This window comes from Syngnathoides biaculeatus, chromosome 22, assembly GCF_019802595.1.
Source record: "Syngnathoides biaculeatus isolate LvHL_M chromosome 22, ASM1980259v1, whole genome shotgun sequence".
Classification (NCBI taxonomy): Eukaryota; Metazoa; Chordata; class Actinopteri; order Syngnathiformes; family Syngnathidae; genus Syngnathoides; species Syngnathoides biaculeatus.
Genome location: NC_084661.1, coordinates 12,870,334 through 12,896,725, shown reverse-complemented (window position 1 = coordinate 12,896,725; position 26,392 = coordinate 12,870,334). Strand labels below are relative to the sequence as shown.

General features: G+C 43.6%; 2 protein-coding genes and 1 long non-coding RNA gene across 5 annotated transcripts in view; 2 read left to right on the top strand and 1 right to left on the bottom strand.

Annotated features, from left to right (window-relative positions):
• The window catches only part of LOC133495476 (uncharacterized), a 33,202-nt gene extending 27,568 nt beyond the window's left edge, over window positions 1–5,634 (top strand). The window contains exon 8 of the long non-coding RNA XR_009793586.1: window positions 5,503–5,634. This is a non-coding gene — a long non-coding RNA (uncharacterized LOC133495476). The remainder of the gene's footprint in view (window positions 1–5,502) is intronic.
• Window positions 1,260–15,140, bottom strand: LOC133495475 (alpha-1,6-mannosylglycoprotein 6-beta-N-acetylglucosaminyltransferase B-like). Its single transcript, XM_061810144.1, has 16 exons — window positions 14,634–15,140; window positions 14,435–14,552; window positions 13,773–13,912; window positions 10,873–10,937; window positions 10,599–10,772; window positions 10,301–10,471; window positions 10,049–10,218; window positions 9,828–9,959; window positions 8,871–9,004; window positions 7,378–7,502; window positions 6,323–6,478; window positions 5,475–5,621; window positions 5,293–5,409; window positions 3,329–3,403; window positions 2,426–2,586; window positions 1,260–2,035 (listed from the first exon to the last, which is right to left on the bottom strand). Exons 1-16 carry the CDS (start codon window positions 14,815–14,817, stop codon window positions 1,828–1,830), a joined length of 2,277 nt encoding a protein of 758 aa, XP_061666128.1. The 5' UTR covers window positions 14,818–15,140; the 3' UTR covers window positions 1,260–1,827.
• LOC133495473 (dnaJ homolog subfamily B member 12-like) lies at window positions 7,989–26,041 on the top strand. 3 transcript variants are annotated; one of them, XM_061810143.1, is made up of 14 exons: window positions 7,989–8,085; window positions 10,337–10,486; window positions 10,612–10,691; window positions 13,783–13,956; window positions 15,161–15,209; window positions 15,601–17,962; window positions 18,667–18,844; window positions 18,992–19,137; window positions 20,396–20,563; window positions 20,634–20,707; window positions 21,998–22,107; window positions 22,197–22,369; window positions 22,565–22,714; window positions 24,217–26,041. In XM_061810143.1, exons 6-13 carry the CDS (start codon window positions 17,830–17,832, stop codon window positions 22,684–22,686), a joined length of 1,104 nt encoding a protein of 367 aa, XP_061666127.1. In that variant the 5' UTR covers window positions 7,989–8,085; window positions 10,337–10,486; window positions 10,612–10,691; window positions 13,783–13,956; window positions 15,161–15,209; window positions 15,601–17,829; the 3' UTR covers window positions 22,687–22,714; window positions 24,217–26,041. The 3 variants fall into 3 exon arrangements, with proteins under 3 accessions (XP_061666127.1, XP_061666126.1, XP_061666125.1); XM_061810142.1 differs by lacking the exon at window positions 13,783–13,956 and adding an exon at window positions 10,770–10,825; XM_061810141.1 differs by lacking the exon at window positions 13,783–13,956.
• Window positions 26,042–26,392: the final 351 nt, after the last annotated feature.

Genomic DNA, 26,392 nt, shown 5'->3' with positions numbered 1-26,392 from the left:
ATGTTCTCCCCGTACCTGTGTGGGTTTTCTCCGGGCACTCCGGTTTCCTCCCACATCCCAAAAACATGCAATATTAATTGGACAGTCTAAATTGCCCGTAGGTGTGATTGTGAGTGCGGCTGTTTGTCTCGATGTGCCCTGCGATTGACTGGCAACCAGTTCAGGGTGTACCCCGCCTCCTGCCCGTTGAGGGCTGGGATAGGCTCCGGCACTCCCCGCGACCCTTTTGAGGATAAGCGGCAAAGAAAGTGATGGTTGGATCTATTTTTGTAGAACAGACAAATCAGTGACACAATATTACAGACTTTTAGCTAAATACTCTGTGGCCCAAATTAAAGAACAGCGGGTCGCACGTGGCCCCCGATCCATACATTGCCCACACTTGCTATAAACCTAAATCCGAGCCATTTTAAAAGTGTAAAAGTGCAATTTCTTGTCACGTGAGTCAAGAAAACATCACTAATCCTCCCTTTAGTGACGGAATGCGTTTGAAAGACAAACAGTGTGGGCCAGCCTCCGCTCGTGGGGACTATGAAGTTAAACAAAGCCAAACAGTTGGGAAGTGGCGGTTTATATGACAATATAATCACGCTCATATGGCAGTGACCACCCAAAGGCACCCAGAGGTTATCCATGATTCACTGCGATAATGAGCCTCATCACTTAGCCTGTCACACTATCTCCGACGAGGCCCGGGCCCATCATTTACATCCCACAAGGAATCAAGGAACCATGCAAATGCGACCCCCGTGTGATCCATTTCTGGTTGCGTTTGATCGAGAACTTCGCTTTCGACGGAATTAAGAGACTGAAATAAAGGGGAGTTTAATAGATGAATCCATCATCCTTCCGTCGTCAAGTACAAAGCAGATGACGATTTCGTTTTGTTGAAGATGACGGCCAAATATCCTGGCCACGCAGCAAAAAATTGGGCTTAAAAAACAAAAGGGAAATGTAATGAAATAAATAATAGAAGACTTGGTTTAACTCATTCACTGCCAGCCCTGATAGTTAACATATTGACCTCAAACGGCATCAATGGCAGTGAATAAAAATCGTCTACTCTTAAGACGTGACATTTCGACATGGCTAAATGTATGAAAACAATTAAACCGTTGCCCTCAAATAACGACAGCAATGTCTTTAAAGTATTTTAAAAAAAAATTATTTATTCGAACTACACTCGCTGAATTATGGTGCAGTGGCGCCCTGGCTTAAGCTAAATTCTTTTTGTGAGTAGCCATTAATTTGTTCCAGCACCACTTTGGACTCATTTTGGTGTGCACATATTGGCAAACGGGTGGCAGTATAGTATACACACACAAACATAGAAGAGTTTCATCTCTAAGTGACTCACTAATTTGCAGTTTTGGAAGATGTGCCTTTGAGAGTGTTGATAAAAATTTGTCTGTCTTCATTTGTTGCTATCATTTGTGACCAAATATGTTGCTTAAAGGTGTGTTAGCATGAAGCCAGCAGGCTTTCCTGAGGCAAAGTTGGATAGTTGCTAAAATTAAACAACCGTAATTGTCTTTGATTTATGTTCAGTATGACAAACATCAACTGAAAGTGGCAATAAACAGCTTGAAGCCTCTTCAACTTCCTGTTGTACAATTAGCAGCGATTAATATGACAGATTGCTCCCAAAATTATCTCCTACATTGATGTTTGTTTGTGTATCTATGCCAGCAACAAATAGTGACAGGCGGAACAATAAGATGCACCTCCACTAGGTGGCGGAAGGTGCACAAATGGCTTTTTTCGCGGCATTTTTCCAAAGTACAACAATATTTATATTGGGTCAAGTAAAGGTTAGGAAAAACTGCTCTACAAGTCCGAGATGGAGTCAGGAATGAGTGCCACCTGTCCAGGTTGGTAAATTCTGCACGGACACAAGCGGCGGTGAGAAGGGTCAGAACCGGCACAGCTGAACAACAGTGGTTCCTGCTGGAGGCGACAGTGTCGACCCCATGGCGTGTAAGCGGGGAAGATGTGATTGACTTCGTGGGCCATGCTGGAACAACTGATTGAAAGCCTGCGAAATTGGAAAGAATTTTATTGACTTTGAATAATAGCCAGACAAAAAAATATATTCTGCAACCAGAGGGTTAGCAATTTGTATTCCCGCCAAAGCACATATTATTTTTTTGTGTACATGGGCAAGACACTTCACCCACATTCCCTACGAATGAATGCGGTTGGATTTTTGGTGGTGGTCGGAGGGGCCGTAGGCGCAGAATGGCAGCCACGCTCCTGTCAGACTACCCCAGGGCAGCTGTGGCTACACAAGTAAGTTGCCACCACCAGGTTGCGACCGAGGACTGAATGATCAATGCATGAAATTGTAAAGCGTCTTTGGGTGCCTCGGAAAGCGCCGTATAAATGTAATGTGTTATTATTATTTATTACCACGTTCATCTCTCACCTCGCGAACACGTCGGGATTGTTGAGGCGGCGAAACTGCGAGGGCTCACACACCAGCGAAGCGCGCTTACAGACGCTTACACAGGACTGACCGAGGGGACCCATGTGCAACCTTAGCGCACTTTCTGGCGGCCATGTGGCGACTGATGGAGTGCAGAAACTCTGGAGGGGAAAAAAGTTCATAAAAACTGGATTATTAATGATATGTAAACCTTTCGGTTGAATAGCATGTTTGAATGAATGCTGAGGCTCATTTATTTTATGGGAAAAATGACTGAACTGTTGATTGAGTAAAGCCCCGCTAAATGGTAAATGGATTGCACTTAGAGTATATAGCACAAATAGTCTATTGGCTGCCTTGGCAAAAGTACTCAGACTGCATACAGAAGTACAGAACAGATAATTGTGTATCCAAAAAAATAAAAAAAGAAACATAAAAATAGTGATTCAATCCTGTCCACTATGCTCCAGCATCTGAAATTCTGCAATTCTGCAGTTCTGCTCGGAGCCACTTCCTGATTAGCAGATAGGTGGACCGGAAATGATGTTGGCTGACGTGGATCCGTGTATGGGTGATGGGAGTGGAACAGGTCCTGAAAATCATCACTCTACCTTTGCCCTAATTTTTTTTCCATTATTGAGGAGCAACTGCACGTCGTGGTATAACATTTTAACACCCGAAACGCAAAGCGGGTCAGAAATATGTAAAAAGAATCATCATCAACCCTACATTATTCACTCGCCTCATCTGAACATGTACATAGATTTTGGAGTGTTTTTTTTAAAATAATATTGCATTTTCATTCTTTATTTAAGGTAACTCAATTGAACAGTAGGGCAGCGACCCAACTCCCTCTATTGGCCAGCTCTGGCAGTGCAATGTAACAAAGCGTATAGTATTTACCTGCTGAGTGATGTAATGATGAACCCGCTCCAGCATTCCGTCACAAGAGAACTCTCGAAGCGTTCGAGGCTTCACCTGCAAAGGTACAACTCTGCTTTAGTTATTTGCTTTTTAATGTGACAATATTATAATATATAATACAATATTGAAGTTATGGGAAAGAGTAGTGGAGGCTAGACTCAGGACAGAAGTAAGTATCTGCGAGCAACAGTATGGTTTCATGCCTAGAAAGAGTACCACAGATGCATTATTTGCCTTGAGGATGCTCGTGGAAAAGTACAGAGAAGGTCAGAAGGAGCTACATTGTGTCTTTGTGGATCTAGAGAAGGCCTATGACAGAGTACCAAGAGAGGAACTGTGGTACTGCATGCGTAAGTCTGGTGTGGCAGAGAAGTATGTTAAAATAGTACAGGACATGTATGATGGCAGCAGAACAATGGTGAGGTGTGCCTTAGGTGTGACAGAGGAATTTAAGGTGGAGGTGGGACTGCATCAGGGATCAGCTCTGAGCCCCTTCCTGTTTGCAGTGGTAATGGATAGGCTGACAGATGAGGTTAGACTGGAATCCCCTTGGACCATGATGTTCGCAGATGATATTGTCATATGCAGTGAAAGCAGGGAGCATGCAGAGGAACAATTGGAAAGATGGAGACATGCACTGGAAAGGAGAGGAATGAAGATTAGCCGAAGTAAAACAGAATATATGTGCGTGAATGAGAAAAGTAGAGGGGGAAGAGTGAGGCTACAGGGAGAAGAGATAGCGAGGGTGGACGACTTCAAATACTTGGGGTCAACAATACAGAGCAATGGAGAGTGTGGTCAGGAAGTGAAGAAACGGGTCCAAGCAGGTTGGAACAGCTGGCGAAAGGTGTCTGGTGTGTTATGTGACAGAAGAGTCTCCGCTAGGATGAAGGGCAAAGTTTACAAAACAGTGGTGAGGCCGGCCATGATGTACGGATTAGAGACGGTGGCACTGAAGAAACAACAGGAAGCTGAACTGGAGGTGGCAGAAATGAAGATGTTGAGGTTCTCGCTCGGAGTGACCAGGTTGGATAGGATTAGAAATGAGCTCATTCGAGGGACGGCCAAAGCTGGATGTTTTGGAGACAAGATTCGAGAGAGCAGACTTCGATGGTTTGGACATGTTCAGAGGCGAGAGAGTGAGTATATTGGTAGAAGGATGCTGAGGATGGAGCTCCCAGGCAAAAGAGCGAGAGGAAGACCAAAGAGAAGGTTTATGGATGTGGTGAGGGAAGACATGAGGGCAGTTGGGGTTCGAGAGGAAGATGCAGGAGATAGGCTAAGATGGCAAAAGATGACACGCTGTGGCGACCCCTAACGGGACAAGCCGAAAGGAAAAGAAGAAGAAGAAGAAGAATATATAATACAATATAACAAATTGATGGAGTACCACTATACATAGGTATGCTATTTGGTTGCAGCCAAAAATAAAAATACTCACAAACAAAAGGATTAAAAAAAAATGTTGGGTCGAGGTAACTCTTAAATGGGACTTTTTGGGCATAACAAATTAATATTTTTAGAGAAAATGTTGATATTTTTTTACATTTTATATGTATTTATATTATACAAAAATGTGATAAGTATTTTATTTATTTAGTGTATATGTATTATATTTTCTGAATATTATGAAATACTGCAGTTCATTTTACTAAGAAAATAATTATTGTTAAATAAATTGTCTGCATAGTCAATATACATTGTACATTATTAATCATACTTCATTAAAATTTAATTAAAAAAAACTAAAGGTAAAGTACATAGAAAAGTGCTATAATTGGATTTCCTATCAGTAAATTAATTAAATATACAATGTGATAAAAGACGAAAAAATGAATGAAAAGTTAGAGGTAAAATGTACTCTTACAAAGAGTAGTTTTGATAATGCTAAATTTAGAATTAAGAATAATGAAGTATGTGTGCGTCATTGCAGTCAGCCTTACCTCTGTACGTAGAATTTGTTTGACTGCTTCCCGTACTTGGGTTTTGTTGGTCACATCCACCGTCCACACATGAGGTCGACCTATGATTGTTTCAGCGTACGGGTGCTGCGAAGTGATCTGGGATCCGAAGTGAGTCACGGCTATTAAATATAAAATTAAGATAAACTTTTTACTCTTTTTACCTTTCTTGTTGTGGGTTTTCCTTTGTAGAAGTCGTTATTGTCTGAGGAGTGAGGCGTGTTCAGCTGTGGCTGTAGGAAGACGCAACCAAGAGCAATGGCCTCGATGGGAGCTGGACCCTCATAGGGGAAACCGAGACCTACGAAAACCTGATGGGGACAGGCATGTATTTTATTCAAGAAATGAAAGTATTTAAAATTAATCTATAAAGCTAGTCCTTTGATTTAACAATCATATTAAACATAAGGTGGCACGGTGGAGCAGCTAGTAAAGCGTTGGCCTCACAGTTCTGAGGACCCGGGTTCGATCCAGTTGTGGAGTTTGCATGTTCTCCCCGTGCCTGCGTGGGTTTTCTCCGGGCGCTCCGGTTTTCCTTCCACATCCCAAAAAACATGCAACATGAATTGGACACTCTAAATTGCCCCTAGGTGTGATTGTGAGTGCGGCCGTTTGTCTCTGTGTGCCCTGCGATTGGCCGGCAACCAGTTGATGGTGTACCCCGCCTCCTGCCTGTTGACAGCTGGGATAGGCTCCAGCACTCCCCGCGACCCTCATGAGGATAAGCGGCAAAGAAAATGGATGGCTTGAACATAATCATCCAAAATCAAAATTGTGGTTAATAAAAATGCTGAGTGGCCAGTAACTCTGGGAAACCACTATCAACAGCAGAAACAAAAAAAAAAGGTTAATGTCAAGCCCTGTTGTTTGTGCCCTACGACTGAATGACGATCAGTGTACCCCACATCTCAATCCAAACTCAGCTAGGATAAGCGCCAGCTCACTCAAGTCTGATAAGAATAACTGCGAAAGAAAACAAATGAATGGAAGTTGGGATGGATTCGTGTCTGACCTTAGCTCTGCGGAGGAGTCTCAGGAAGTGTCGCTGAGAGAGCAGACCGTGGTTTCTTACAAAGCCGGGTAAGGTAGAGACGTGTCCGGGTGGCTCGTAGACAGTCGCGTGGGTCTCCAGCTCCTCGCCGATCACCTTTATGTACTCATAGATTCCCTGATATATAAACAGACAAGTACAAATGCTTGATAAAAAACAAAAAAAGCACTGCTACTACTCCCTAAAGGTCAAGTGTCATGCCTATAGAGATTGTAATGAAAAATACATGTAACATTATTCACTTCAATGTCCACACGAAAAAATAAATATGAGCAGAGAGCGCGTCATCCATGCGCAAAGTTGCGGGAGTCCCATTCGACATCCAAGTGGTAGCCATATTGCCTCCATCGTCTGTTCATTACGCCACACCGGGACATTGGCCATTGAAAACACGCCGTGCCACCTGCTATGGGACACGGAAGCTCTTTTCAAAGAAAAGAATATCTCACAATCGAGTTGAAGTGACTGGGGCAATATTACCCTATCGTTTCGAGCCATATTTAGATGATATGCGGATCACTTTTAACTAACAACAGACTCCCAGACAGTGTGTAGGAGCCAGCCCGGCCAAAGCCGAGAGGTACATTGACGCATTTAGCACCCCTGACTTGTCCTTTTCACCCGTGCAATTCATTTTTCTCGACGAACCAGGTCTTTTTGAAAAGTATGAAGAATGAATCAATCCTAGTGAGTATTCGAACAATATCCAGCAATACGACGAGCCGGCATTTTGGCTAACGCAAAGGAACAAAGCGCTGCCTTCCAGCAGGTAAGAACTAGTACATACGAGACTGCTTGAGTAGGCGTCAGCTACTAAAACAAATCCCTCGAGAGGAGGCCATACACGTCAAAATCATGTTTTGTGGTGAAAAAACAGATGAGTCCATTCGGGATGGCTTTTTTTCATTAGTTACATACTAAAATTCATGCATGACAGTGGACCTTTAAGTAAAAAGTACAGAATCTGAAATCCACTCATGAAAAATGAGTTCGATACAATAGCAGTGCCTTGTTACCTGCCACATGTACTCCTGTTTGCCATAGATGACGGCAATCTTCTCCTTCCTATTGAGGTCGGACTCCTGCGCCCTCACCGCGTCCTCACTTACAAAGCCCAGGAAAGAATTATCAGGTGTATGCGCTACTTGCAAAAAGACGGACAAATAGAACAAAAACAAAAAAAGATTTAAATGGAGGAAACTGCAGGTGAATAACATCACAACTCCTTCCATGCCATATTCAGTGTGCGTTAAAATAACAACTGTTCGAGGAAATAAGAAGTCCACCGCTGGGTGTTTGGATAGGCAGCTGCCCTCCGACAAACCGAACGAGGTGTGAGGGATGAGTATTTACCTAAGGGATGCAGGAATGTGCCGGCATAGGTGTAAGTGCCATTTTAGTTTAAAAACATTTGGGGGGGCTTTTCTGTCAGTGCAGAACTGCAGCATAGTGTAGCTTTTTGGATGTGCAGAGTATTTTCTATCTATTATTTTATTGCAATCTGTATTCTTCATCCCCTTGACTCAAATGAAAGGTTCCGGGGGTGGGCAAAGTATGGTCTAAGGGCCACACATGGCCCACTCTGTATTTTTTTTCAAGGCACTGTATCTGACACTCTGTCCTCCTCCAGCAGAACAAATAAACACGTTCCCGGCGGAGGAATGAAGACCGGCTCTCATCTCAGCACATCCAGCTTTGCTCCATCCGCCGGCGGGACGGCAAAGGTGACAGGGAGAGGTGTTTGAATGAAAGTTCTGTCTGGGACGCCGGTTTATTTAACCTGGCTGTTAATCCTCACGAAACTATGTGAGAAATTACCACGGATAAATACAATTGTGGATCATATTTCCTCAGGCTTGTATTTAGTGACGCGGAGACTAAAAGACTTAATGAGGGGTGCGCAAAACTTTGTGCTCAATTTGACTTTTATTTAAACAGATGAGACCTGTCATGATTAGATGTTTGAATTATAATTTAAAAAGATCCATATAAAATCTTTAAAGTAGTTCAATTTAATAAAATTGTGTATATTTTTAATTATCATATCATTTATTTATAATTTGATTGAATTTGATTAATTGGTGAATTAGTTATCTGATAAATATCTATAAAATATAAATACATTTTAACTAACCAATTTATTCTGGGGGAAAAATAGAAATTAATTATTGCAACAAATATTACAGGACTCATGATTTTATAAATGCTCAGTGGGGCAGATTCAAGAATGAAGTGTGCCATTTGTAGCTCATGGACCGCTTTATGTAATTAAAGGTCTTTATTTGTACAATTGCACATTTCAAATAAAATAAACGCTGTAAATTTCTGCCTTACAGATGCCATGTCTTCACTACGGCTGGCACATATCTTTGTATAGCGTCTTTTTGACGTGTGACGCTAATAAATGAGGCACATCATCTACTCTTATGCAATAAGTCATCATCTAAAATATGTTTACACAGTAAAAATATAGAAATAATGCATGCACCAGTGATTATGCAACACTCACGGAACATGGTCATGTACTGCAGAGGTTGGAGGCCCCAACTACCCCAAAGCGTTTTAAAACCATGGGGCTGAGCGTAGCTGCCCAAGTTAAAGGCCGGTTCGGTGCCAAAGGAGTCCAGAATTCTGAAGCGACACCTGTAGAACAAATATGCAAATTTAATGTTAAAATTGGATAGCACCTAGCTATGCACATATGATCAGAAAATACCACACATCCCATAGGAGGGTTATTCCCAACTACTGTGCTGCGGGAAATTATCCAAATTCACTGAAGTGGTCCAAAAAGTATGATTTCATTATTAAAAATACTGGATTATTGTTCCTCTATTTATGTCTGCGATGTCTAGTGAGATGCAGAACAATTAAATAATCTTCCACTAGATGCAAGAAGAACTAATGAACTGTTAAAGTGTGTATCGACCTCTTGGCATTTATACAGCGGAATTATTCAATTTAACAGCCCAGATTTCACACCAAGTACAGTACATTTGTAAGTCATTTTTAGACAACATCCCCAATTTTGTACATTCTTTTTGTGATATTTTTGTTTGTTGGTGTGCCTTGAGCTCTTTCTATACCTTAAAAAAATAGAGTTTGGGAGAAACTGCAAGATCTTCAGGTTTTCTCCTGCACTCCAGTGCACAATTGGATGAAAGCACTGAAGAGAAGTGTAGTTGCTCTACCTAGTGGTGAAGCTGGTAAATTACAGTTTCATCAATAATTTGAATGAACCAAATTTCCATTTTTCCATCTAAATTTTCCAAGCCTCTTGACTACAAATCTGATTTAAGGAAGAAAGAAGCCATTGCTTCAAAATGGCAACATATTGGTGCAAGAATTTTTCCAGCGTTCATCCATTCTCTGTACTGCCTATCCCTAATCTCTGATTTTGGGTACGATTTGGGGTACGCACTGCACCCCTTGCCAGTCAATCACAGGCAGGATTACTTGGACTCACTGGTAATATTGGAAAGCCAGTCCCATGGCCCCTCGAAGGTGAGCAAGACCATGATAGTCAGTATAGATGAGGTCAAACGACATGGGGCCCTTGATCGGGCAGCTACCTCGGCCTGGAGCGGCACCTATCAGTCTGGAGCGTTCACAAAGTCAATAAATTAGGATCATTTTTGCATCAAAGCTATTGTCTGAATTATGTCAGACAGATAGCGGTTTGCCCACCTGCGGAGGCGATATTGCGAGGTGGTGAGGCTCACATTGTGGCCCAGTACGGTCAAGCAGGCGCTAAGGTCTGCCCACTGAACCAGCTCTCCAAGAGGACCACCTCTTTCCACCATCGCTTCAAAATGTTGCCCTGCGCCCCCGGCAAGGGCGCCGGGATAAAGCAGTACCTACACGTCCAGAGAAAAACTGCATGAAATTTAACAAAGAAAAACAAAATTGTAAACTTAAAATACAGTACAGAGTTCTGACCCTCATGAGGGATGTAAGTGTCCTGTTGCTTTGCAGTCTCATGGCGAGAGCAGCCCGTCTCCAGCACTCCGACATCATTTCCACTCTGGAGCGCATGAATCTGACTGCAGGGCCGCCGCTGCCGTTGCTGAGGACTTCATAGAGGGAACTCACGCTCGTGCGGATCTCCGCCTGTGCGAGAAACTGGTATGAGCGTGCAAGTCCAGTCTCGTGATGACCAAGTTGACTGGCGACTTCAGTCCGGCTCAAGTTATGTGACTGAAGTTCCAAACCTCTGCTGTTTTCTAATACTTGATACCTTCTTTGTGAAGGGCTGGACTGTCTGATGCCAAGGGGGAGTAGTGTGGTTCCGGCCAGGTTGAGCGGGGCAGAAGTTTTCTATTTGACTGAGGTAAGTTAGTATGGAGCAGACTGTACCATCCACGCCATAAAAGGCATAGCAGGGGTCTGACTGCCATTTGGCCAGCAGGAACTACGAAATAAATGGCAACACGTTTCGGAACAACACAAGTCTTCATGAATCAGGTTTGCAATAGTGCACCATAAAAATTGTACAAAAAATTCTTTCTCACCTCAACTTTCTCTGCACACACTGGATATGCAGGATCCACGGGTACCACACACGTCTCCTTGGGCTCTGTGAGAATTTATTACAAATGAATTTACCGGACCAAGTCTTCATTGGGGCGGCACAATGGCGCCGCTGGAAAGCGTTGGCCTCACAGTTCTAAGGTCCCGGATTCAATCACTTCTGTGGAGTTTGCATGTTCTCCCCGTGCCTGCGTGGGTTTTCTCCGGGCGCTCCGGTTTCCTCCCACATCCCCAAAACACGCATCATTAATTGAACACTCTAAATTGCCCCTAGGTGTGATTGTGAGTGCGGCCGTTTGTCTCCGTGTGCCGTGCGATTGGCCGGCAACCAGTTGATGGTGTACCCCGCCTCCTGCCTGTTGACAGCTGGGATAGGCTCCAGCACTCCCCGCGACCCTTGTGAGGATAAGCGTCTCAGGAAATAAACACGCCTTTGCTGTGTTAAACAACGGAGTAAAAGGGGGAAAAGGGGAATGAGGAAAAACAACAGGTATATGTAAGGTAAGGGAGCATGGTAGAGGTGAAAGTGCTCCATTTTCAAAAATATGAGTTAGTTGTATTTTATTTTATGAGTGGAAGTTTGCCCCCACTTAGGGGAGGAGCAACAACTGGCCCTCCAAGCACATCCATCCATCCATCTATTTTCTCTGCCGCTTATCCTCACGAGGGTCGCACTGAGCGCTGGAGCCTATCCCAGCTGTCAACGGGCAGGAAGCGGGGTACACCCTGAACTGGTTCCTGGCCAATCGCAGGGCACATAGAGACAAACAGCTGGACGCACAATCACACCAAGGGAGAATTTAGAGTGCCCAATTAATGTTGCATGATTTTGGGATGTGAAAGGAAACAGGAGTGTCCGGAGAAAACCCACGCAGGCACGGGGAGAACATGCAAATTCCAAACAGGCGGGTCCGGGATCGAACCCGGGACCTTCGAACTGTGAGGGCAACGCTTTCCAGCTGCACCACTGAGCACATATTCAGTCAGAATCCTTCAGTAATTGTTTGAGTTAATTGTGCCATTTCTATCGCTAATATTGGTTAGTTAAAATGTAATTGTTCATTTTTATTCATTACTTTTACATTTCGTAAACATCTATTTTATACTTAGTTTTATCAATTTATACATTCTTTAATTGATTTTCAGTAAAAAGTATGCAGTGGACCGTTGCACCCACCTTGCATATGTCCAAATCTTTCACAATTCAATACTATTGGTCAGTCTCGACGTGGGTATGTTATTTTTTTATAAATTATTGACCGATCTTAAATATGGAAAATCTCTCATTTATGATGAAAAAAAATGGTACTGGTTCATCAAACTTGAAAAGCGATGGTTTTGGAGAATCAAGGTTTCTGCCCGGCACCGGCGGAAATCATATTCTGAGTTTCTGCCGAATGACCTGCCCCCATCTGTTTATTTAAAAAAAAAAAAAAACTGAAATGTGGCCCTTGAGAGCATGCGTTTGCCCAAGCCTGGTGTAAGGCGAGATGAGGAGGGATGTGTTTTTTGTTTTGTGCATGCGGGTGGCTTGCGTGCCGTGGCCAACACACACACACATGTCATGCCAACCATGGCGTGCGTAACCTAATTCTCACCTGACACCTCTCAGGTGGGTCGCGGTGGATGTTGTTAAAGGTTCTATTCAAAGGACTTCACTCCCCTTAACACCCTGCACCCGTCGCCCTTTCACCAGCGTCCCTTTCCCGTCGCCTCCATTATCACAGCTTGTTAATTTGGCCCTGCGGTTAACCTCTCCGGCGCCGGCAGCTTTGAACTGAGGTTTTGGCCCACACCGACACGCTGCGGGGCGACCGCAAAGGCGCTCGCAATTGCCCAATTGGTCGATTATAACCGGCGCAAACCACAAACTCCGACGTGAGCGAGTGTTGCCTTTTGGTGGTTGGATGGTAGACGTTAAGGATTGGCTAAGCGGGATCTTTATTTAGCAGCAACACCTGAGCGATTTGTTAGCCGCGTCTCATACGGTAGAGATAGAAAAGTCCACACACCCCTTTTCAAATGCAAAGCCGCGATGTGAAAACAAATGAGATCAAGATCAATCGTTCTGAAATTTTGACATCATTAATGTGGCCTGTAACCTGGAGAGCTCAATTAAATGCTTAATATTGTTTCATGATGAGAAAGTAAAGATAAATAATTGAAATAATGTGGTTGCACAAGTGTACACACCCACTTAACTTGGAATGTGGCCCGTGTTCAGCATTGACCCATCACATTCAATACTCATTTTAAGTCACTCACGATTTAAAGTGCCTCTGATTAACGTAAAATACATTTCGGATGTTGCAGTAAGCTTTTCCTGACTTTCTTCCTCTTTTTTTTTGTAGAAAAAAACATGGTTTTGCGCTCACACTGACTGCTATTTTAGAATTCCTTCTGGCTTGATTTGGCTGTTACCGTGTTTCATTGTTCTTTTAGTGGTGAGCAGTGTTGTGTTTATGCCAAATATACACTATATTGCTAAAAGTATTCACTTATCTGCCGGGCATATGAACATAAGTGAGATCGCATTCTTTATCCAAAACATTTAATATGGCGTTCTGGTTTAAAGGCATCTTTATGAGACTTTCTGAGGATTCTTCCAGAAGTGATTTTTACAAGAGGGCCTTGATCTCAGTCTCTCATCTAATTCATGAGTGAGGTGAGGACTATTTCCAGGCCAGTCCAGTTCATTTACAGAAAACTCTCATAGTTGTCTTTTTGGATCTTGATTTGTGCACCGGTGCACAGTCATGTTGGGACCGGAGGGGAGCATCCCCATATTCTTCCCACAAAGTTGCAAACATGTAATTGTCCTGCTGAAGGATTCAGAGTTCTTGTCATTGGAAATAAAAGATCAATATTTTTGTTCAAATACCTTTTCTTAGATTTTCGCGTGTCGGCTGGGGGTGAGGGAGGCGATGATGATGATGATGGTTGAACTGTTCCAGCCTCTGGGCAACCCTCTTCAGCTCCCTTTCGACCAAGCGGGCCAAGCCTTGCTGGTCCTGTCTAAAGCTACGAAAACAAAGATCAGTCGATGATTGCAATCAAAATCATGGGTATTAACGTATACTGTTTGTGTGGGTTCCATATTCATAATCTTCGCTTTGTGCTTATTGTTCAAATGTGACTGCAGAATGTCATTTCATTATTTTAATGTCTATAATTTAAAGTTTCAGTGTACAATACATAGTGGTATCTATAGAATTATGCATAGCAACAGTTTAATACGCTCTACATTCTACCAAGTATATTATAATTAATCATATTATAGATCACTAACAACAATATACTTCCCATGATCCAGTAATTGTACAAATATTACTATTGCATAATTAATTACCACATAACAAGGTAAAACTTGTTAATCTTGTTTTTTTCAGGTTTGACATGATTCAAATTTCTTTTAAGTCCTCCGAAATGCTGTTTTTTATTTATCAGAATCGGAATCTGACTGCGTGCATAATCCATAGTTGAATGCGTACGATATATAGTCACAACCCGATTATTCGAGTATTCCAGGTGTTGTATGAGTACCTCTGGAGAAGCTTGTGGAGATCCTCTGAGGTCCCCTTAGCATCTCGCTCCCTCCTCAGGCTCTGCACTTGCGTACTAAGAGCTTCTAAGCGGAGAGCCAGCCTGCGAAAACCCAGACCTGAAAATAAAATTACACACAACCTGCATGTAGTGTCGCACCACTGAGATTGTGCACAAGATTGTTTGTTGGTTGTACTACCGCGATCTTCAGCGGGGGACCTCCCAACAGGCTCATCTTTAGACACATCCAGTGGCATCCAGAGGTTCTGCAGCAGCAGGGAGAAGGCAGACAGACCCAGGCAGAGCACCAAGCAACCGCTAGAGGGTGCAATAGACATGGGGAAACGAGCCGAGTGACTCCAAACACGCATATCCCAAATCATATTTCCTCTGTGAAATTAATGGGAGCGCCATTGATTTATTCAAACCCCACATTTTGGTATTATGCTGGGTAAAAACATGCAGTAATAGCATAATTAAAAACTATGTAAATATGTGCTTTGTGATTTTATGGTTGCTCACACTTACTGATTAACTCGGTATTTTCCTTGTTTTACGTTTTAAATTTCAAAAGTCCAAAAAAATTGTTTTGGCACGTGCATTTAGTCATTCGGCGATCATAATAGCCCACAGCTAAATCAAATCTGCTGATGCTCAGTTTTACCTGCGCGGTCGCAGTGCAACACGCATGACCTCTTTTTGTGTGTGTGTGTGTTCTTGTCGCAGCTGTCGGATCTCACTGCCAAACACAGATTGCATCAAACTGAACAACACGGTAAGTAATCATTGTGCAGCACTGGATTTGCCGTAACATCGTTTTAGACTCAACTTCGAATTGAATTATGGATTCGGGTGATGCAAAAGTTATATTATAGCTGTCAAGAACTGTTTTACAATAGACAAAGCATATAGAGACACTCCTCACCTTTTGAGATCTTCTTAGCCACTGCCAGGTTCCCATAAAGCCTGTTTACAAAACAAACAATGCTTTTTAATAATAATATCACAAAAAAAGGAAAAGTAATGAAGTCAAGGCTGAAAACTCCTTTTTTTTGGTCTCCTTTTTGCTCTCTTTACATCCTTCTGTGACTGTGGCCTTTCTCTGTCTCGCGACCCATGGGTGGGCATCCTGCGGTTGCCACGGTAACCTGACTCCCCTTTTTAAGGAAGACAATACACACTGCGGCGCCGGGCCCATTCACGGACACAATGGAACCCACGCTAAAAGGGCGACAAGAGTTTCTTTTTAGGACCGCTAGACACTCGAGCTTGGGCTGTAAATTGGTGCCACAATTCTTATTTAAATTGCTGAATGTGTGCATACACTTAGTATATTAAAATGATTATAGTCAATACTCATCCAATCAACCAAGGTAAATGATGTAGGAATAGAAACTTTTATTTCAGGGCTTACATCGATGGTAAATAAAGTGAGTAAACCGGCATTAAAAAGCATTAAGGCAGATTTATTCCCAATTTTAACGATAATAAATTGTCTTATTCAATACCATAATACCCCTCCAAAGTATTTGACATCATTTAAAAAAAAATGCTGGGATCGATTAATAGCATTTTTATTCATTTGAGTGAGGAAAGATGAGTTGAGATACAAGTGTGCTCACGGAATGAGATTCTTATCTTAAGGCACCTCTTAAATAGTGCAACAAAAAAAACTGTTACATACTTTAATTATAGTGTAAATCAGGGGTTACAAAAAATACTAATTTTTCTCGCGGGCCACATTGTTGTTCCGGTTTTCCTCAGAGGGCCGTTATGACTGTGGAACAAAAAACATTTCATCATCAATGTATAAACTAGTTTTGGAATCAGAAATCAAGGGTAATGTGTTTTACAACTATTCACGTTTGGTATCACAAAAATGCTTGTAATATCTCAACTTTATCATTTATGATGTATGACAATTTGAAATTTTGGTCCAGATTTTTACAAGAATCATGGAAGTTGGCACTCTGGATATGGGCTTGCGGGCCACATAAAGTCATGTGGCGGGCTAGATCTGACCCCGGGCCTTGAGTTTGACACCTGTGGTGTAAATCCTTTTCAATGGGGAACAGCTGGGTAAAGCGTTCGCCTCACAGTTCTGACGGCCTGCGTTCGATCCCGGCCAAGCCTGTGTGGAGTTTGCATATTCTCCCCGTGCCCGTGTGGGTTTTCTCCGGGCACTCCGGTTTCCTCCCACATCCCAAAAACATGCAACCTTAATTGGAGAATCTAAATTGCCCCAAGGTGTGATGATGTTGTTTTGGGTCGCGACGTCGAACAACCTAAATCCAACGTAAATTCCCCCATTGAATTTTTACGTTGTCAAATAACGTTGTTTCAACGGTGAGTCCTCGTGGATGTCGCAACTAACGTGATGTTGTCAGTTACTGTCTGAAAACATTCCCATGATGCACTGCATGTGATGCTGCCATTCCTAGTTTTCAAATCCCCAGCAATCGCTCATTGTGATTTACAATTTTGATCGTAATTAATCCGTCTAAACTATCAGTCCGTCCGTCCGGGCCGTGAGCTCCAACAGTGACCGCTAGTTTCAGTTCACGTCAGCCGTACATTCTCTGCCCGAGCAACATACTTTAAGAAAAAAGTTATTCGTTCTAAATGTTAAACATACATGTATTACTGTGGGCTGTGTAACCTAATTGTTTGTCATTGTTTGTAGTTTGACACTGCGTAATAAAGTTTTCAATCTCTAATGTTTTAATGGTTCAATTTCCATGTGGCATGGCTACGTTGATTTTATGTTGGATTGTCACGTCGATGCAATTTACGAATATAATGTAAAAGCAATGTCGTTTCAGCCTTGTAAGACAACATTGATTCTAGGTTAAATTGTGACGTCGTCGCAATTGAGAAAGAAAATGTTCAAACAACAAATTTTCGACGTTGGACCTTGACGTTGTTTCCACGTAAAATCCACGTCTGGTGCCTGCTGGGATGATGCAAAAATGTCAACAGCACAATGAAGAGGGCTGTGTAAATGCCAAACTTCATTCAATCGGGACATTTATTGGCCGTTTGTTGGATCAAATGCTTGTTGTGAATTATGAGTTCCAGTTACTTGTTAAGAGCACATCAATTTGTAAAAAAAAAAAAAAAAAAATAGATATGAGCATGACGCAGTAAGCCTTGACCTACATTTTTTTAAAAAGAGTGATTTGTCTCCCTCTAGTGGAAATTTTGATAAACCACACTATAAGTGAGCCTTCGGTTTACAGCGCTAACCCATTGCAGTATCCAACTGGATATAATAATAATAAAATAATAATAATAATAAAGCAAGCAGAAGACGTCCACTTCAGTGCCGCTTCTCGGCTTCAGCATCCGTATGACGTCGCGGCGCGTCTTTCTCTAACACGCCGAGGTCCACCGTCATGGAGGTGAACCGGGATGAGGCCGAACGCTGCATCGACATCGCCGCCGCGGCGCTGGCCGGCGAGGAGCCGGACAAGGCCAGGAGGTTCCTGGAGAAGGCCCAGAGGCTCTTCCCCACCGAGAAGGCGAGGGGTGAGTACAACCTGCCGGATCTTGAACGCATCACCTGCTAATTTTTTTCATGCATTTTTTTTTTTTTTTTTGGCGTGTGTGCGTGCATATGTATGTGTGTGCACATACATAATGATGTTGATGTACAGTACGGGCGTAGGGGGGAGGTTGGGGGGGGCGCTTTGGGATGGTAAACCAAACGCTAAAGTGGCTCAGAACAACATCGCAAGCAATGGAGGTGTGAATGTTTTTTTTTTCTATACGTGCCCTGTGATTGGCTGGCGACTAGTCCAAGATATAAATTCATCTGGAATAGGCTTCAAATTGGATCGTGAATGGTTGGATATTTAAATTCCAAAATATGACTTTTATATATTTCATCAGGTGAAAATTCGCTAGCTCAATGCTAAACTATTATGACACATGTCCTTGACAGGCTAACAGAAATTAGCATGTGTGTTGCGGAAATTACGGCAGTTACTTTAACACATTCTGCACACACAGAAAAGCATCATTTTTATGTTGTTTTTTTTTGGGGGGGGGGCTACCATAGGTTATTTTCAGAAATATAATATTTTTGTACTTTTTAATGAAACGTCCTGAAAGACCACAAGGTGGTGCCAAAGCGCCGTCTAAAATAACAGCGGTCAATTTCTCTTGTTTTCTATGGAGAAATTCGGTCGACAGATGGCCTTTTTTTAATTATTATTATTTATTGTCCTTAGTGCTGCTGGAGCTCATCACCAAGAACGGCTTCACGCCCAGGCAAGGCCCACACGCGGACTTGAATGGAGACTCAGGACCTCGACTGCGACAGAACCAAAGTGACCAAAGCGAACCTGAAGACAAACCCGCATATACCTCAAAGTCCCACACAGCAGACCAAGCGGACCCTGTGCGAAGGTATCTTAAACATCTACAAATTTAATAAGCTACAAAAACCATCAGTAAAATAAATATATAATGGATTTGTGCTAGTAGATTCAAATCATAAAAAACTAAAATAAAAAGAAACATCCCGGTGACTGAATCGCTGTGTTGTCGGTGCAGGATCAAGCAATGTAAAGACTTCTACGAGATCCTCGGCGTGCAGAAGGATGCGTCCGAGGACGAACTCAAAAGATCTTACCGCAAGCTGGCGTTAAAATTCCACCCGGATAAGAATCACGCTCCCGGTGCCACGGAGGCGTTCAAAGGTAACTGTCATTCTAAGCTGCTTTTGAGCATTTATTAAAGATTCGCTGATGTCATCGGTGATATCCATCTTCAGGCCCGTGTACTAGTACGCTCTGTGTCTTCATCGCATGGGTGCACTAGTACAATGACTGTACAGTGGTACCTCGGTTTTCGAACGTCTCTGTTTTCGTACAAATCGGTTTTCGAGCGAAAATTTCGAGATTTTTTTTGCTTCCTTTTTTTCGAACAAAAATCCGTACTCAAACGCCCCGACCAGCTGGCCCACGACGATTTGTTATTCTGAATTCGAACGCACCCCCCCCATAAAAAAACGGAAACCAGTTGACCCACACGCGAAGGTCTTTGCGTAAAACGTAGCCTCTGCACGCGGACGTGTCCGGAAGTGACTTTTTTTTTTCCTGTTGAGCAATATTAACCCCCGATCATGACTTTTGTTAATAAAAAAGGTTTACAAGGCCGGGTGCCGAGTCGCTACAGATACGGCAATGCACTCCCAGCCTAGCGTATTCTACTACGAAAGCATACATTTTAAGCAAAAAATAAATATATTTCTTCAATGATTTAATGATATAAAGTATTTAAACTATACATGTATTTCTAGGATGTACTTTATTATCAGGAAAAGCTAAAAAAAAAAAACCTTTAAAAACATTTTTTAGGCTTGGAACACATTATGTCATTTTCCATTAACTGTAATGGGAAAACGCGCTTCGGATTTCGAACATTTCACTTCACGACCGGCCTTCGTTCCAGAACGGATCATGGTCGAGAACCGAGGCACTACTGTATTTTTACTAGTGATGTTTGTTTGTTTTTTCCACGAATGTGATTTTTTTTTTTTTTTATCATGTATGTACCACATTTCTGCACATAAGAACTTTGGCATACTACAAAACAGTGCTATCAGTAGCACGCAACTAGTGCACAGTTTGGGTCCAGGAGGCGACTACTAGTTGTCCTTAATAACATGCATGTTACAACTGCGGTACAGTAGTTTATTAGAAAGGCTTAATTGCATCCGAGTAGGCTAAAAGTTGAAATAGTAGTGAGAAATTGTTGCTAGTAAGTCTAGTGCGTCTGAGTTGTTCAACTAGTGTGCTGACTACTGAATCATCTTATTAGTAAGGACTAGTAAAACGTCGATTGACCTTTACATGGACGTTAAGGACACTGAAAAACTGTGCAAACGATTTTCTATGAATGTTTATTAATGTTTTCCTGTTTTTGGGGGGGTTTGTTTGTTTTGTCAACGAGCAGCTATCGGGAACGCGTACGGCGTGCTGAGCAACGCCAACAAAAGACGCCAGTACGACGCGTGCGGCGAGGAGAGGCGGCATCCCTCCCGACAGGCGGACGGGAACTTTGACGCGGACATTTCGCCCGAGGACCTCTTCAACATGTTCTTCGGAGGAGGACCCCCGGCGAGTGCGTCTCACCGCGAGCGCCGCTCGGACGGCGCCCGCCGGAGATTCACTCCACTCGTTTCGTTGTGCAGGCGGCCACCAGGCGCACACAAATGGGAGGATGCGTCAGCAGCAGAGAGCGCCGAGGCGAGAGCGACCCCGGGATGTGAGTGGCGCCGCGGTCGTTGAGTCACGTTCAAACCCGCCCGGGATATGGAGAGACCACGTGAATTTTTTTTTGAAATCGTTGCACACTTTGAACCCACAAACATGATGAAAGGCTTTATATCTAAGACGGAGCAACGGAATGGGCAAAGGTCACTCGCTGGGTTTGCTCTGGATGCCCGCCAAGGTGAGTGGAATTTACCCACAATGCCCGCCCGCCGTGGCATGCCTGCTTCTAGCGCTTCACGTATGTTAGCAAGAAGGACAGTGCGGAAATTAGAAACCGAAGCTGGCGTCCACGTTTTCTTTGTCCATTCATCTTAGCCGCTTATCCTCACAAGGGTCGCAGGAGTGCTGCAGCCTATCGCAGCTGTCAACGGACAGTGGGCGGGGTACACCCTGAACTGGTTGCCGCACTCGCAATCACACCGAGGGGCAATTTAGAGTGCATGTTGTTGGGATGCGGGAGGAAACCGTAGCGCCCGGAGGAAATCCACGGGGGAGAACCTGCAAACTCCACACAGTCGGGTCCGGGATTGAACCCGGGACCTCAGAACTGTGAGGCCAACGCTTTCCAACTGATCCACCGTTCCGCCGTGCGAGGTCATGAAAGCACTCGAAATGACAACTATTTGAAGACATCTCTTATTGATTAGGATTTTGACTGTCACAAGTTTATAATCCATCCATCCATTTTCTTTGCCGCTTATCCTCACGAGGGTCGCAGGGAGTGCTGGAGCTGTCAACGGGCAGGAGGCGGGGTACACCCCGAACTGGTTGCCGGCCAATCGCAGGGCACGTGGAGACAAACAGCCGCACTCCCAATCACACCTAGGGGCAATTAAGAGTGTCCAATTATGTGGGAGGAAACCCACGGGGGAGGACATGCAAACTCCACACAGGCGGGTCTGGAATCGAACCCGGAACATCAGAACTTTCCAGCTGAGCCATCGTGCCGCCGTACAAGGTTGATGTCATGAAAACAGTTGAAATGACAACTATTGAAGACATCATCTCTAAATGATTATGATTTTGAATGTCACAAGGTTATAATGTTCTTGATTGAAAAAAATTTGAAATATGGAAATTCAAACAAAATTGCACTTGAAGTGGATTTTTATAGGTTGGCAGCTCAGAGGTATTTATAAAAAAAAATCTTCTTGGTCAAGGAACAAATTGAACTTTTAAATCAAAGTACCTTTGCGCCTCCAAATTCTTTCGAGATTCATGCTTACATGCTGCGACATGTTCCATTTTTCCTCCAAGTTTTTATTTTTTGTTTTTTCCTCAGGGGGGTCTCGCCCTCTTCGTGCAGGTCATGCCCATCCTCATCCTGGTCATCGTGTCGGCCCTCAGCCAGATCATGGTCAAAAGCTCCGCCTACAGCCTCAGCTATCGCCCGTGAGTTCAATCACAACAACAAAAACCAACCTAAAAAAAAACCAAATAAACGTTTTACTTATTTTTTGGACACTTTTTCCACGCGTCAGGTCGGCGGGCCACACGCAGAAGAGGCTGACGGAGAACCTGAAGGTGGCGTACTACGTGGCCGAGCACTTCTCCAAAGACGTCACCGACGGGAATCTGAAGCGCTTGGAGCAGACGGTGGAGGACGATTACGTCTCCAACCTGCGCAACAACTGCTGGAAGGAGAAACAGCAAAGTATGCGGTACACCCCGTTGGCCTGGAAGCAATTTTCTCGGGGCGGGGAGGACGCGGGACCCGCTGGAAACTTTCATATGTAGACCAGTAGAACCAGCCGGACCGCAAAATAGAAAACAAAATCTGCACTTTTAGGGATAACATAAATAAAGTCACATTTGTAACGACTTGTTTGCCGTCCCCCCCCCCGGACAGAAGAAGGCATGTTGTACCGAGCGCGCTACTTCGGTGACACGGATCTGTACCAGCGGGCGCAGAGGGCCCGCACGCCGAGCTGCGCCAAGCTCTCCGAGATTAGCGCCTCGCTACACGGCTGAGCCCGGGTCGCCTCCCTCCTGTCGCGCTGTAAGTATCCCTGGGTGTCAACTTCTTTTAAAGCCCAAGTGTCATCCCTATAAACGTTCTAAAATTGATATTTAAAATGAAAAATACACACAACATTATTCACTTCAATGTCTATACAAAAAAATAAATGTGAGCGGAGAGCGCGGAAGTGTCATTCGACATCCGAGTGGTCGCCATATTGGCTGGCTCTCCTGCCCGTGACATCACCATTGAAAACACGCCCTACTATGGTACACGCCCCTTAAGACACAGAACCTCTTTTCGAAGACAACCGAGTGAAGTAACCGAGGCAATATTACCCTATCGTTTAGAGCCGTATTTAGATGATATGCGGATCACGACTAACTAACAACAGGCTCCCAGATAGTATGTATGAGCCAACCCGGCTCGTCCGCCCACCTACTATGAGACACGGAAGACATTTCAAAGAAGAAAACATCTCACAACCGGGTGAAGTGACCGGGGCAATACTACCCTATCGTTTCGAGCCATATTTAGATGATATGCGGATCACTTCTAACAGACTCCCAGACAGTATGTATGAGCCAGCCCGGCTCGTCCGCCCACCTACTATGGGACACGGAAGCTCTTTTCAAAGAAGAGAAATTCTCACAACCGAGTGAAGTGACCAGGGCAATATCACCCCATCGTTTCGAGCCACGTTTAGATGATACGCGGATCACGGCCAAACAACCTCATCGTCCGATCCACCTCCACGCGGCGTAGATGAGCCACCCCGGCCGAAGCGGTGATCGGCGGACACGGCGCCGAAGGGCACATCGACACATTTAGCACCTCTGACTTACGGACGCGGATCTTTTGTTACGTTCTGAAAGGATTACGTCCTCCCCCTCAACTCCACTTTTTTTCGTAGCTGTACAGACACCTACTTGTCATTTGGAACCCAGGAAGCTCTTGTCCTTTGCACCCGTGCAGTCCATTTTTCACGACGAACCGAGTCTTTTGGAAAAGTATGAAAAGCAAATCCATCTTCCCGAGTGTTCGACCAATATCCAGCAATGCAACGAGACGTGTTTTTGGCTAACGCGAAGGAACAACGCGCAATCTTCCCGGAGATAAAACTAATAGAAACAAACGAGTCCGCTGGAAGGGCGCTCCTGCCCTGCACGTCACTTCCTGCTTCTTCTCAAAAACACATCCCTCGACAGGATTTTCATGGCGGGAGTTACAAAAAGCCATGTATTTCAAAATCATGTTTTGTGGTGGAAAATAAACGGATGGGTCCGTACCGGCTGCCGTTTTTTTCATTAATAACATACTAAAAATCATGGGGTGGCCCTTTAAGTATGGTGTGAAGTTATGGAAGTATGAAGGTAAGGATTGAAGGGTGAAAGGAAGGACTGCAGGAACCCAAGTCACAGCAAGAGGAGTAATTCATGTTGACTGGGTGATTGTTTGAGTGATAATTTTTTTGTAGGATTAAAAACAAAATGCGATAAATAATACCATTTTATATTTGATTTTGTTTTCGTCCCTTTTAGGCTAACCCGCCTGTAAATAGACGAGCTTACATCCCGAAGACAACTTGACACGCAAACACGACAAAGCAGCTCCCGCTAAACTGCCCCGGCGTGACGAAGCAATGGGATGAGGGTAAGGATGAGCTGCGAGGCGCCAGATTGCGTTCCGGGAGCCTGCGGCAGCGGACTTCGCTTCGTTTTCGGGGTCGGGGGGACGGGCGAGAGTTTGGGCCGTCGGGCTTCGGTTGCACCTTATGAAGTTGCCCTTTGAATCTATGCAGAAATCACGTGCAAAAACACAACCACGCCTCGCCCGTAACCTCATCGATGTCACGTCCGCGGTGTTGTGCACAAGTCTTGTGAAAATGAACATACACACCTGGATTGGAGGTGGATTTTCAATTGATCGTAGATCGTAAAATAGAGCCCTAACCTTTAGCCAGTGGTGCCTCCTAGCTTGAAAGGGGGCCCCCCGCGCTAGCCCGCCATTTCGCACCCCACCACCGCCATGCATACGCACTTTCTTCTCGCATCTGTTCGACAGAAGGCGATTCCACACGGGGGGTGCGAATTCCCCATACAAACGCCGACGATTAACGGCCTCACGATTGCCGATCGGGGAAAAACAACGCGGGATTTTTTTTTTGCCGTTGACGACCGCAGACGCGTCACTGGAGGCGGCAGGTGTTGGGTTGCCGGAGCAGCCGCGCATCAACCGTCGGAAAAAACATTTCACCGCAGAAAAAAAGAAATGAATAAGAGGCCAGTAGCTCGATCACTTGTAAAAATATGCAAGTCAGTCCTTAAATATTATAAATGCACCCGCTAACTGAAAAGGCGCAAGCTAGCTGTGATAAAAATGTAGGTTTTTTTTTTTTTGTTTTTTTTTAGCAATTTACTGTTGGGTCATTGAAAGATCAAGGCTGGCTTGCAACTTGAGACTTTTGCGCAATACTTCCTTCGCTCCAGTTATGCTTGAAAGTATGAAACTTATCATCAATAACTCTTGAAACTCTTCGGAGCACGTTTTTAACCCTACCTGCGTCAAGTTTAAAAAAAAAAAAAGTGGAAATGCTCAAGAACGACGTGGCCGCTTTGTGTTTTGGGAGCCGAACAAACAAGACTTTAGAGCAAAGCGCCGTGTCAGCACTTTTTCAAGGCCGCAGCTGGGAATCGTCCTCCCCGTGCCTCGCCCCCTTCCCCCCTCCCGCACGTGCACCACGCTGGGTCGACGTGCAGTATGCGCTTGGCAGGAAGTGCAGTGTCATGTTCGCAAAAAAAGGCCTTCCTCCTTTTTGTGTGTCGCCGGGCAGAGTTGAGCAAACTCCGATGATGGCAGAACCGGTCCAATTCATGCAAAAGGAAACTTTTTATTTATGATTCCCCCCCACCACACACACACACTTTGTAGATGCAAAGTTTAGCTTAGTTTAGGCTTAGGGTGAAGCTCATTGGTCACTTTCATTAGGGACACCTGCGCAAGCTAATGACTGCATTGCATCATATTAATAAGCGCTCAGGCTAATATTTTTTAGCATTAGCATAATTTGGAGAGATACATTGAATGAGCAAACAGACAAAAAGTTTAATCAATGATCTGTATTACTAAATACATGTATTTATACTAATACACAGTACACGAAAACGTAAAATTATGTTTTTTTTTTTATATTTTTTTTAAACAATTGGATTGTTATGAAGGAGATGTTAAGAAAAAGCATGTTTCTATTTATTAGAATTTTTGTCATTGAAAGTCATTAAATGTACGGCAATCATTTCTCTGGGGTTGAATCTTTATTATTTCTTAAAATTTAGTGAAATGTATTTTTTTATTATTGTGGCAAGCCGTCATTCATGCATTCACCGAAATGACTTGACTGGCTTTTGTTTTATGGTATGTGCCTAAAGCATTACTTATTACAGTTTTCATATTTATAATTTCTAAATATAAAATGTTTCACTGAGTGTTCTAAATATGTGAATATATGTATATACTGTATGTATATATACGGTGTGTATATGTATACATATGTATATATAGTAAATCTATTATTATTCATCTATCAGTGAATTTTTTTAATATCAAAAGACATCCTTCATATATTTGCCAACATGACTTTTTTTTCCAAACGGCACTCGTGCTTGAAATATTATTAGATTTTTCAAATTCAAAATCTATATTCACACTCAGTGCCTC

Excerpts from the sequence above, each read along its gene's own strand:
- LOC133495473 (XM_061810141.1), top strand. The coding sequence starts at position 17,830 with ATGGAGGTGAACCGGGATGAGGCCGAACGCTGCATCGACATCGCCGCC. Across the intron at positions 17,963-18,666 it reads CCCCACCGAGAAGGCGAGGG|TGCTGCTGGAGCTCATCACC; the intron begins GTGAGTACAACC and ends TATTGTCCTTAG. Across the intron at positions 20,564-20,633 it reads CGGAGGAGGACCCCCGGCGA|GCGGCCACCAGGCGCACACA; the intron begins GTGCGTCTCACC and ends TTCGTTGTGCAG.
- LOC133495475 (XM_061810144.1), bottom strand. The coding sequence starts at position 14,817 with ATGATTTGGGATATGCGTGTTTGGAGTCACTCGGCTCGTTTCCCCATG. Across the intron at positions 14,553-14,633 it reads GTCCCCCGCTGAAGATCGCG|GTCTGGGTTTTCGCAGGCTG; the intron begins GTAGTACAACCA and ends TTTTATTTTCAG. Across the intron at positions 2,036-2,425 it reads AATCCCGACGTGTTCGCGAG|GCTTTCAATCAGTTGTTCCA; the intron begins GTGAGAGATGAA and ends CCAATTTCGCAG.